Source organism: Asterias amurensis, chromosome 18 (assembly GCF_032118995.1).
Source record: "Asterias amurensis chromosome 18, ASM3211899v1".
Lineage (NCBI taxonomy): Eukaryota > Metazoa > Echinodermata > Asteroidea > Forcipulatida > Asteriidae > Asterias > Asterias amurensis.
Window position 1 is genome coordinate 6,944,641 of NC_092665.1, and position 13,232 is coordinate 6,957,872.

At 39.5% G+C, this 13,232-nt stretch overlaps 1 protein-coding gene across 1 annotated transcript; it reads left to right on the forward strand.

Annotated features, from left to right (window-relative positions):
• The first annotated feature begins 202 nt into the window (after nucleotides 1–202).
• On the forward strand, nucleotides 203–10,822 carry LOC139950983 (uncharacterized). The gene is made up of 4 exons (XM_071949809.1): nucleotides 203–473; nucleotides 648–816; nucleotides 898–1,253; nucleotides 10,056–10,822. Exons 1-4 carry the CDS (start codon nucleotides 203–205, stop codon nucleotides 10,820–10,822), a joined length of 1,563 nt encoding a protein of 520 aa, XP_071805910.1.
• Nucleotides 10,823–13,232: the final 2,410 nt, after the last annotated feature.

Consider the following 13,232-nt stretch of genomic DNA (forward strand, 5'->3'; position numbering starts at 1 on the left):
AACACACACATGCTCATTCCAGCGAAACACAAATTGACTAAAACGTGGTTAATGTGGAAAGTAGCGATAAAGAACTTCCACAAACACATGGATAACGTGAATAAATTGAAGCTGACAAAAAACTGGTGGTCACCGCTAGAGCAGCGCCTGCTATGGCTGCATGTTTTTTATCGTTTGTTTTATGTATCCTATTAAATTACAGATGAAGATTACCATAGCAACAGTGACCCTTCTTCTTGGTATTTTGCAAGTTCCGTTCATGGTGGCTAAAACAGCAGTTTCACCTGATCCGGAGACGACGTGTAACTCCTGCTGCCGGGGCCCAGCCGGTATACCGGGAATTCCCGGGTCAAATGGGAACCATGGTCAAGGGCTTGTAGGGTCCCCTGGTGAGGTAGGTCAACCCGGGGCTAAAGGAGACATGGGGTCAGATGGACTAGTTGGTGAGCCAGGCGCTAAAGGGGATACAGGACGTAAGGGAGATCAAGGAGTCGGTCAACCAGGGAAACAAGGACCTCTAGGTCTGTCTGGGATGAATGGTCTGAATGGGGAGAGAGGTGAACCTGGACCAGCTGGACAGACCGGCGAAGCAGGTGAGCCCGGGGGAAATGGAGACATCGGGTCAGATGGACTGGTTGGTGCGCCAGGCGCTAAAGGGGATCATGGACTGAAGGGAGAGCAAGGAGTCGGTCAACAGGGCAGAAAGGGACCTCGAGGTCTGTCTGGGATGAATGGTCTGAAGGGGGAGAGAGGTGAACCTGGACCAGCTGGACAGACCGGCGAAGCAGGTGAGCCCGGGGGAAATGGAGACATCGGGTCAGATGGACTGGTTGGTGCGCCAGGCGTTAAAGGGGATCATGGACTGAAGGGAGAGCAAGGAGTCGGTCACCAGGGCAGAAAGGGACTTCGAGGTCTGTCTGGGATGAATGGTCTGAAGGGTGAGAGAGGTGAACCTGGACCAGCTGGACAGACTGGTGAAGCAGGTGAATGTAGTTCGCGACGGTCCGCCTTCACTGCAGTGAGGAATACCGGCTTCAACCCCACATCCAACTGGGATCCTTTGCCTTTTGACGAGTTATTGTTTTCAGAGGAAGGGACTGATTTCAACTTGAATAACGGCATGTTTACGTGTAATCTTCCTGGGGTATACGTATTGAAGTTCTCAGTCTTAAAAATTGCAAGTGGGTCTTACCTATGGGTCAGGCTGAAGAAGAACGGTAACACCATTGTTGCAGGGCATGTACACGCTGCAGGTAATCATCCAGTGAGCAGCAGTGCAGTGATTCCCCTGCACTACGGAGATCAAGTTCACTTAGCTGTACGCGGTCAAGTAAGTAGTGACCCTGACCATAACACGTCTTTTACTGGATTCCTGCTGTACGAAATCTAAATCAACCATAAAAACACACGGAAACGATTACGATAAACTAATATGCAACTATATAGTTTTTAAAAATATAATAATAATGAGTTAATTGTGGAAAATCGAACGTGTGTTTAGATGAATCGAATAAAATTACTTTATTATTAATTGTTTTATTATTTGCAGGACAATAAGTATGAAAAAGACGTTTTATTTGAACACTTGATTTTGCAAACGTGTATTGTGACAAAAACTTTCAACGTGTTTTTGTCACGTAAACAGTGCTATAAATATCAGTTCATCCCTTTTTGAGTTTATTACATTTTCGGGAAAGTTATATATTTCTGCCGCCTGTAATTCCGTCCGAGGGTGCAATGATGAGTCCTTGAAACCATGATGAGTCCATAAAATGCAAAATGAAACTACGAAACAAAAAAATTACAGTTTATTAAACAGTACATAAAAACAACTGTCACTTCAGATTCCTTGATACGGACTTAGACTAATAATTCATTGTGGCTGCCGATTGTGCCGGCAATTTTAATTCAAACGTTTTAAATTGGTGGAAAAAGCTGTACCCTGTTGAAGCAACAAAGAACAAATAATTCACAAAACAACTGGTAACGGTTATCTTCTGTTGATATCTTTGTTAATAACCAATACTTATTCTAGTAAACTAATGATAACTTGTGATCGAAAAGACACAGCGTTGTAAAGTTACCGGAAGACGTTTCCTTTGTGTCTTCTTTTCCCGAACACGTCTCGATATGGTGAAATATATAACACTTCCTCGTAGTTTTGCGTTTGTTTGTTTTAACATGAGAGAGCACTTTTTTGTAAATGCAGATGAAACATTGGGTTTCATTTTGAACCACCTTTGTATAAAACATGTGATGATGTCACAATATTATGTTAAAGAGGGGATGTACATGTCGGTACAGTGGTTGCTTTAACCGTCAAAATGAAATTGAAACCAATCTTGCTATAAAAAGGTATACTAACAAAATACACCATCTTAGTGTGAACTTGGAAAATATAATTTTCCTCGGAATACGAGCTAGTTACACAATATTGCATTTTATCTTGATCTCCCTTACTACAGAAAAGTGTCGTTGGCAGTAAAAATTAAAGACAGTGGACACTCTCGGTAATTTTCAAAGACTAGTCTTCTCACTTGGTGAATCTCAACATATATGCATAAAATAATAAACCTGTGAAAATTTGAGCTCAATCGGTCGTCGAAGTTGCGAGATAATAATGAAAGAAAAAACACCCTTGTCACTCGAAGTTGTGTGCTTTCAGATGCTTGATTTCGAGACCTCAGATTTTGAACCTGAGGTCTCGATATCAAACTCGTGGAAAATTACTTCTTTCTCGACAACTACGTCACTTCAGAGGGAGCCGCTTCTCACAATGTTTTATATAGGTTTTCTCGGTCAATTTCGGAAAATGAACAGCCTATTCTGTTTCGCACGAAATCGAATGCTACTAAAAAAGGGTCATTAAATTTCATTTTAAGACTAGTTAAATCTACTTTTACGTAATTCGATTTAAAAAAATAACCATTCAATTTAACAATTCATCGAAGCTGCATTCAAATTCGCAGGAGTGTTTTTAAGGCGTGTGTTTAGTCATTCAATTTCATTTTGAGGCAGTCAATTCTGATATTTGTGCAGTCTTAAAAACGCTTGGTTAACCTGTTGTTTCCTACGTTAAAGGCATGCGGTTAATTTGTTGGCACTTTTGGACATAATATGCCAAGATGTCTGGCACGCCAACAGATGGTTGGTGAATATTTACAAAAAACAACAACTTGAAAAACATTTAAGAAAAAAGAAAAGAAAAAAACATTCAAACACATTCAAATGACAGGTCTTGGACAGTTAACCATTGAAGGTCACCCGAAAAAATAAAGAAGAAAACAACCCTTATGGGGCCCAAGGTAAAGTCTATACTGGAAACATAAAATAAAGAAAAGGTTCGCTCGATTTAAAAGTGAAGGTACGAAACGGTTTGCCTTATACAGTTTATCTGTTTATTTGTATTTCTTTAGTCGTACTTATTTTAATCCTCGGTGAGCGAAATTGATTGCCTTTTTACGAAATTGAAAATGATTAAATCAGCAAAATCTCTAGTCAAACCAGCTTTGCTAAGTTGAATGATGATTGTGTGTCATGAAAAAGAATGGGCGTGCTAGGAACTTGAATGCCCCACAACGAAATTGAATGACCGAATTCTGAATTTGAAACGCATTAAAAACCGGAGAGGCAAAATAGCTTTAATTCGAACGCATGAAAATTAAATTGGCTGCTCATTTGCTGAATATGACAGAGAAAACCTACACTATCGACCTTCCCCATTACTCGTTACGAATTGAGGTCTTATGCTAATAATTATTTGGAGTAATTACCAATAGTGTCCACTGCCTTTAAACATTAACGTAAACAAGTCGTCAATAAAACTCATTATTGATGTTTGAATTAACATTAGAATACATAACTTATTAATTGATACATATATTAAATACAAAAAGTGTTTTCCTAAATAAACTAGTATCCATTGTATAAGAAGTTAAGATCGATGTCATAGTTTTAGAAATAGTCAGGTACCACTTGAATGTTTTAATTACACTGAAAAAATGAAAATTTACGCCGTATCAGTCGATCGTTTTGGTTTTTGTGTTTGGAGTTTTTACTGGATATTCATAAAAACCTTTGACAGTTTCGCTACTCCTATTGGTGGAGATCGCGTCACGTGGGTGTGTATAAACCTTTGTTTATGACCGGTAAAAAGTGTTAATTTATGGGCGTGACACGCGACCTTGCACCTGTTCTTATAAGACAGTTTCTTCATTCCTATTGGTCGAGAGCAAAAGCTGAAAAGTTGTGCTACATCACGCGATACGCGCGATGCGCACAGCATTCCCTTGTAAGGAGTTGTTTACCCGAGGGCGGCGAAGGGCTTTACCATTTCATAGCTGGAGGGGTGTTGTGTTGAAAGAAATCATTTAACAATTATAATGTTGGCATTTATTTTATTTTTTTGGTCAAAAAATGATGATGTTTTTGACCGCAAAGGTATTTATGAATGGCAACCAAAGTGCGTTGAATCGGTTTCTTTATAATTTACCTCTTCACAACACATTGATTCCCTTATAAAACTACAGTTATTGGTAAATACAATTTACGATCTGAAATAATTTTCCTGACACTGTTTTAACGCATTTTGTCGAAAGCTACAGCACCTCAGCAAGTAATAATTTCAGGGAAACTTTCTACCATTATTTCTTCAGACAGTGCAAATTTAATGTAAATCAGTGAACAGTGTGTTTGTGTCCTACAAAAAAAGTATCCGAACCCTTAACATTGAAATCATCAGACTCAAGTTGTTATGTCAAATAGTTCAGAGCACGTTTTTTGAAATGACACAATGGTATAATAATAATTGCTATACAACAGCTTGCCCCGCACAATTAAGTAATGTTAAGCATTATTTTCTTATAGTCATGAATTATATAAGTTGTACAAGCTCATCAGCCCTTCCCAGTGATGCTAGATGAGACCGGTTGGGTCGAGCAAATCGGTCCAAGTGCCTCATTCAAAAGCACATGGATTGACTGACTTACGCACTTTCGAATTGGACATAAACCCTGAACAATTAAACCCTTGTCACCTCTCCATGTACACAACCAACAATCTATAGGTGCGTTCGTTTGGCTTCCCTGGGTCGACCACGGTCTACCCCCGGTACGTTCGAATAGCTTTGACGCCATTCCTTTGGATCACCCGGGTCAGCCCCCAGTGCCCTGCTTGTGGAGTGGGTCACTTGGGGGTGACCCGATTAGCATGACTTCACCACGAGAGGGCGAGTGTGCTCGTTCTATTAGCTCTCGTCAGGGGCTCACCCGAGTGAGCACCGCGGGTAGACCCAGGACAGCTAATCGAACGTACCCTATGTAGTCTGAATATCTGCATCACACTTCGAGGCACGTGACCATAGACCGGCCTCCAAACCGGCGTGTTTTTTTCACTTTTTACCTAAAGATACGCGGTCAAATTATACACCAACATTACATGCAAGTTCATGCACATTGTATGTATAGCATACATACACCACACATGTGGGCACACAACATGCGGGCGGCCGAAAGTAAGCTTTCCATATCTGTGTTTTGATTGGTCGACCGAGATTACCTCAGACAAATCAAAACAAGCCCGAAGATGGTTGCATCCAATTTAAGACGTCTCTCCTTGGTAGACACCGTGAAACGAGACACCGGCTTGGCCGGCGCCGAGGAACTACGCTAGTTCATGCTGGATCGGAACATCTGGAGAGAAACCACTGGGCATGCTCGGGCATGCTCGAGCTTCTACATGGCGCTCGACTTGATGCTGATGTATCCAATGGAATCACTGGATCTGAATAGCAGGTACCTGTCTTTAAAGACAGGGTCCCAGTCTTCAATCTAAGGCTGCGTTTGTTTAGCTTCCCTGGGTCGACCCCGATCTGCCCCTGGTACAATTTCAATTTGAACGGCGCGTTTACGTGTAATGTGCCTGCTTGGGGTATACGTATTGATGTTTTCAGTCTTAAAACACCAAGTGGGCCTTACCTATACCGTGTGTCTCAAAAAAATCTATACACTTTTGAAATGGCTGCCGAATGAAAAGTATATGATTCTGGGGGAAAAGGTTTAGGTGTATGGATAGCTTATGGACTCAACTTCCACATGACACCATAGAGTCTGAAAATAATTCATGATTGTGTGAGCAATGCTCACGTTTGAAAATAAGGCTGCGCAGGAATTAGCCTTCCCTTTGTGAGAGAAGGCCTTTGTAGCTTACACAATTCAATCTAAGATTTCAGCTACTTCAGGTCAATGGGTAACCTGAAGAAGTAGCCAACATCTTTGACATTCCTGTTTTCAAAAAAAACGTACCATTGAACAATCTTTGTACATAATCCCCATCTGATTATTAAGAAAACCAATGAAATGTTAAAATCATCTTCCAATAACTGAAATGCGGGATGAAGGTTTTTATTCAAAGTCACAGATGTTAAAAAACAAACACAGTTTGTATTAAACATGGAAATTGCTACATGTACTATCACACCATCGCGACTCACATGAAGACACCACTGAGTCTACCGGGGAAAGTTACAATGCCACAAGAACAAAAAAATGCATTTCCTGTTCACTTATGAATATAAAATAAATGGTTTAACAAACCATAAACTTCATTCAGCAAACCAAAACTGATCGTATTTGAGCATGAATTTATTACGTCACCCTCAATTTTGTAAGCTCTCAAATTGGAAGGCTAATTCCTGCACAGCCTTATTTTAAACACTTCACAAAAGTGAGCAGTGCTCACCCAGCCATGATCTATTTTAGGAACTTTTGGTGTCATATGAAAGTTGAGACCATAAGCTATCCATAAAAAAACATTTTTCCCCCAGAATCGTTTTGTTTTTTTCATTCGGCAGCCATTTCAAAAGTGTATATTTTTTTTGAGACACCCGGTATGTCCTGCTTAAGAAGAACGGTAACATCATTGTTTCAGGGGGTATACAGGCTGCAGGTAATCATCAAGTGAGCAACAGTGCAGTGATTCCCCTGCTCTATGGAGATCAAGTTCACTTAGCTGTAGACGGTCAAGTATATAGTAACTCTTACCATTACAGTCTTTTACAGGAGTCCTGTTGTACCAAATCTAAATCAGGCATAACACGCACAGAAACGTTTTAATGTCTTAGACAACGTTGAATGTGTTACAAAATAGAATAAACAATAGTTAGTTGTGTTTAGATGGGGCAGTTTGTTCAGATGAATATAATAAATCAACAGTTATTTTAATGCGTGTATGACAATTAGTTTGATAGCAGACGTTATATTTTAAAGCGTGATTTTCTAAACGTGTTTATTGTGACGAAAACTTTTAAAAACTGTAATGTTACGTTAACATTGCTATAAGTATCAGTTTATCCTTCTTTTTGAGTTGATCACATTTTCGGGAAAATTTGATACGTCTTCTTTCCAAGGTTGGTTTCCAAGGGTGCATTATGAAGTATTTGATGACGACTCTAAATCATTTTGTTTTTCCCCCAAAAAAGTTTTAAAAAATGGATTACAAGAAAATAAATCAGGACAGTTTAACAAACAGTAAAGAAAAACAAAAGCAGGTCACCTTCCGTGATACAGACTTAAAGACTGCAAAGACATAATTCATGATGGCCGCCTGTTTCGCCGGCCATTTTGAATTCCCACAATGTTAAATTGGTGAATAGAGCTGTACCCTGTTTAAGCAACAAAAACAAAGCAAAAAACTGGTATTTCTGTTGATATATTGGTGTATGAACAATACTTATTATGTTAAACTTTTGATAACTTGTGATCAAAAGGATACAGCGTTGTCAAGTAACCGGAAGACATTTCTTTTGTGCCGTATTTTTCCCGAACACGTCTCGATATGGTGAAGTGTACAATTCTTCCTCGTAGTTTTGCGTTTGTTTGTTTTTACAGGAGGGAGCTTTTTTTTAATGCAGATGAAACATTGGGTATTCGTTTTGAACTACCTCTGTATAAAACATTTGATGCTGCAGAATAACATGTCAAAGAGTGGAAGGTACATTTCTCTACAGCGACATGGTTTACCTGTCAAAACGGCATGAAACCAATCTTGCTGTAAGAAGGTTACCAACAAAAATACACCATTTTATTGTGAACTTGGACAATATAATGTTCCTCTTTGATTGTGACTTAATCTTTCGGAATACGAGCTGTTTAGTATACATACACCACACACGTGGACACATAGCATGCGGGTGGCCGAAAGTAAGCTTTCCATATCTGTGTTTTGATTGGTCGACTGAGGTTACCTCAGACAAATCAAACCAAGCCAAGATACGGTAGCATTCACTGCATTTATCAAATTTAAGACGTCTCTCCTTCGTAGACACCCTTATTCGAGACACCGGCTTGGCCAGCGCTGAGGAACTACGCTCCTGCATGCTGGATCGGAACATCTGGAGAGAAATCACTGGGCAGGCTCGAGCTCCCACATGGCGCTCGACTTGATGTTGATTTATCCATTGATAGCATTGTATCCAATTGTATCTGAATAGCAGGTACCTGTCTTTGTCTTTGCGGATAAAGACATGGTCCCAGTCTGCAATCTATGGGGAGTTCGTTTAGCTTCCCTGGGTCGACCCCGGTCTGCCCCCGTTACGTTCTAATAGCTTTAACGTCATTCCAGGGGTTCACCCGGGTCAGCCCCCAGTGCCCTGCTTGTGGAGTCGATTAGCTCTTGTCACGGGCTCACCCGAGTGAGCACCGCGGGGTCGACTAATGGAAGCTTATCGAACGCACCCTATGTATACTGCAAACTGTAAGAAAATACACATAGAGGGCCACAGCGCCCTGTGTTGTAATGAAAATATATTTACAAAGCGCCCTCTATGTATAATTTATCAAAAATGTGTAATGTGAGGTGTTTGCAGATCCGGACATTGGTTGTGTGTGTGCTCAATTACAAAGCGCCCTCTTTTGCTTCAATTTACTACAAACGTACAGTGTACGGTGTTGTAACTCAGACTACAATCCGGGCCATTGCCCCCCCCCCCCCTGCCCCCTTTCAATGATGGTTCTTACTGCCAGTCTTCTGCGTCACACTCAACATTGAGAGGGGTGGGGGCGAAGGCAGGGGAGACATTGTTTATTGTCAGTAGGAAGTAGACAGGGAATGGTTTCATAAAACTGCAAACAAACGAAATGACCTGGCCCCTCCTGTCTTCCCCAGACTGTTAGGGGCCGCAGTTAACGAAGAGCCGGAGTGTCATTGATGTTTTTTCAGGCATTTCTTCTAGTATAATAAGTATTAATTAACCAGTTTCCAGGTCCCGAGATGGCCTGTGTCACAAACGGACCATTTCGCTGCTCGGCTCAAATTACAACAGACCTATTATCGTTTGCACACGTAGAGGGGCAATCCAACGAATAATAAAAATAATAATAACATCGAAGTATCTTCCAACAAGGTACCCAATTGAGTATATACAAACTTTCATTATTTTTTTTTTTATTGAAATGATAAATTCTGAGAACCAATTATTTAGCACCTTATAAGGGTTTACAAGGTGCTACGGCGCATCAGCAGCCACAGCCAGGAACACCAAGGTGAGCCTTTTTTTTTCTTTTCGATAAGTGCACTGGGATATTTTACATGCGTTACACAACACATGTGGCCAACGACTTTACGTTCCATGCGAAAGGCGATGTTATAAGTGTCACGACTCGGGATTCGAACCCACACTCTACTGATCAGAAACACCAGAGTTTGACATCGGTGGTCAAAACCGTTCGGCAACGACACTTCTGTTTATAATATCAATTATAAACAGTTTGAACACTCCAAAGGCGTTCTCATTTAATTGCTTAAAAAAAAAAATTAAATTTGTTCATTTACCGATTTAGTTCAGCAAACTTACACTATTATTCAGTTGATCAACTAATGTGCAGTTTGATCTAATCTGATACCTTACGGGCGAATACATAATAAAAGGAGAGGATCAACTTACAAATGATCAACCCTACCAGCTACGAAAACACAATTGCTATAAATGTTGTTATTCTTACAATTTTTACAGATGAAGATTACGTTAGCAGTGGCCATTGTTTTGGCTTTTATGCAAGTTCAGTTCCTGGTGGCTACAGCAGCAGTTTCACCTGATTCGGGAATGACGTGTAACTCTTGCTGCCAGGGCCCAGCCGGTATACCGGGAATCCCTGGATCTAATGGGAACCATGGTCAAGGACTTGTAGGCCCCAGAGGTGATGCTGGCTCTCCTGGTGAGGTAGGTCAACCCGGGGTTAAAGGAGACAAGGGGTCAGATGGACTGGTTGGTGAGCCAGGCGCTAAAGGGGAACATGGACTGAAGGGAGAGCAAGGAGTCGGTCTACCAGGGAAACAAGGACCTCAAGGTCTGCCTGGGATGAATGGTTTGAAGGGGGAGAGAGGTGAACCTGGACCAGCTGGCCAGACTGGTGAAGCAGGTCAATGTAGTACGCGACGGTCCGCCTTCACTGCAGTGAGGAATACCGGCTTCAGCCCTACATCCTCCTATGATCTTCTGCCCTTTGAAGAGTTATTGTTTTCAGAGGAAGGGACTGTTTTCAACTTGAATAACGGCACGTTTACGTGTAGTGTGCCTGGGGTATACGTATTGGTGTTCTCAGTCATGAAATCATCAAGTGATTCTCGCCTCTATGTCTACCTGAGCAAGAACGGTAACATCATTGTTTCAGGGGGTATACAGGCTGCAGGTAATCATCAAGTGAGCAACAGTGCAGTGATTCCCCTGCACTACGGAGATCAAGTTTACTTAGCTGTATACGGTCAAGTATATGGTGCCTCTGACCATTACACGTCTTTTACTGGATTCCTGCTGTACGAAATCTAAATCAAACATAAAAGCAAACGAAAACGTGTTAATGTTTAAGACAACGATTTAAATAAACTAATATGCAACTATATAGTTTTTAAAAAAATAATAATAACGAGTTAATCGTGGAAAATCGAACGTGTGTTTAGATGAATCGAATAAAATTACTTTATTATTAATTGTTTTATTATTTGCAAGACAATAAATATGGAAAAGACGTTTTATTTGAACACTTGATTCTGCAATACGTGTATTGTGACAAAAACTTCCAACGTGTTTTTGTCACATAAACAGTGCTATAAATATCAGTTCATCCCTTTTTTTGAGTTTATTACATTTTCGGTAAAGTTTGAAATTTCTGCAGCCTGTAATTCCGTCCGAGGGTGCAATGATGAGTCCTTGAAACCATGATGAGTCCATAAAATGCAAAAATGAAACTACGCAACAAAAACTGACAGTTTATTAAACAGTACATACAAAACTTCAGATTCCTTGATACAGACTCAGACTTATAATTCATTGTGGCCTCCGATTGTGCCGGCAATTTTATTTCAAACATTTTAAATTGGTTGAAAAAGCTGTACCCTGTTAAGGCAACACAATACAAATAATTCACCTAACAACTGGTACCAGTTGTCTTCTGTTGATATATTCGTAAATGTACAATACTTATGATATTAAACTAACGACAACTTGTGATCAAAAAGAACTAACGTTGTAAAGTTACCAGAAAACATTTATTTTGTGTCGCTTTTTGAACACGTTTCGATATAGAGAAAAATTTAATTTTTCGTCGTGGTTTGAGCGTTTCTTTGTTTTCACATGAGAAAGCACTTTTGTTTAATGCAGATGAAACATTGGGTATTCGTTTTGAATCACTTTCGTATAAAACGTTTGATGATGTCACGACTAACATGTCAAAGAGGGGAAAATATATTACACTTACAGCGATTCGTTAAACCGTCACATCGGCATGAAACCAATACACCATCTTAGTGTGAATATGGAAAATAAAAATGTCCTCACTTCGACCGTGACTTAATTATTCGGAATATTAGCTGATTACACAATGTCGCATTTTACCTTACACAGAAAGGTTTCGTTGACAGTAATATTGTGACCCACTCTGTGATTTTTGTTAGAACTATATTTTCATGGTATAGCCTGTTGGGGGTAAAAAATATTCTTATAAAATAGCACTATATATAAGCTTTAATATGATGCATAATGTTAACATATTTCCAAGAAGTAAATCAGACATTTTAATAAATAACCTGAGCACATGCAAATTTATTAAAAATGGGGTCGAGATTAAAGGGTTAAAGTCACCTCGAAATATAATTCATTTTTCTTCAAACATTAGAGTATATGTTAATGAACAATAACATAATTTGTTGAGTTATTGTTTGTAACGATTTACATGTTTAAAAAAAAGTTGTTTGGGGTGACTCCGCCTACCCCATTTGTGACGTCAATCGAGGCAGACTTTACCTCGATCGTACATTGAACACACGTACGTGCCATTTATACATGCAAGTTCTAGTTTTTACGTTTCGAAAAAAGGTTTATTTCTTGCATTTGTTCGGCAATGTCGACCACGTGTATTGCTGCTGGAGGCAGCAAAATAACTAAAAATTAAGTCAGTTTGCAAAGTGGTTCGGTCCGACGTCTTTTCCAGCGCTGTGCAGCAAACACTTTGAGCCGTCCTGCTTCAAATATCGCGACTCGATTGACGTCACGAACAGCGCCCTCTCGGGTCGGGCCTACTTTTAAATTTGTTAATCATGGAAACTAAATTTATAGAACCTTAGTTAAATTTTATTCATATTCTACTCATCAAAACACATATTTTAGTGAGTGACAAAAGCTTTATTTTGACAAAATACCACTTCCAGGTGACTTTAAACACACTGGTATTTAGCAATAACGCTCTGAAAACAAGAGTTTTGTGATTAAATTTTAGTCTTATTTGTATCCTTTTGCGCGAAAACATCAGGACATTAAACCAAATAACTGCTGCTGGTGTGTTCTTTTCAGCCCCTGCATATGAATCAAATCTTCAAATTGTCAACATCTGATTCATTTCACAATTAAACAATTATTACGTTAAAGGTCGTCAAAAACACAGTGTTAATGTTTGCATTAACGCTAGAATACAAAGCATTAGTATATTACTAGATACTTGTATTTCTACAAAGCATGTTTTTGTTAAATTTAACTATAATCCATTTAGTGTACTAGAAGTTAAGATATATTGCATAGTTTTATAAATAGTCAGGTGTCACTTGAATGTTTTAAATACATTGAAAGAATGAACATTAACGCCGTATCAATTGATTGTTTTGGTTTTTGTGTTTTGCGTATTTAATTGATATTAAACTAAAATTATTGGTAAATACAATTTGCAAGCTGAACTAATTTTCCTAAC

What these genes read in the sequence shown, in the direction of transcription:
- LOC139950983 (XM_071949809.1), top strand. Translation starts at nt 203, where the DNA reads ATGAAGATTACCATAGCAACAGTGACCCTTCTTCTTGGTATTTTGCAA. An exon ending in CGCTAAAGGGGATACAGGAC is followed by an intron (nt 474 to 647) that starts GTAAGGGAGATC and finishes TTGGTGCGCCAG; the next exon opens with GCGCTAAAGGGGATCATGGA. An exon ending in GGGGGAAATGGAGACATCGG is followed by an intron (nt 817 to 897) that starts GTCAGATGGACT and finishes TCACCAGGGCAG; the next exon opens with AAAGGGACTTCGAGGTCTGT.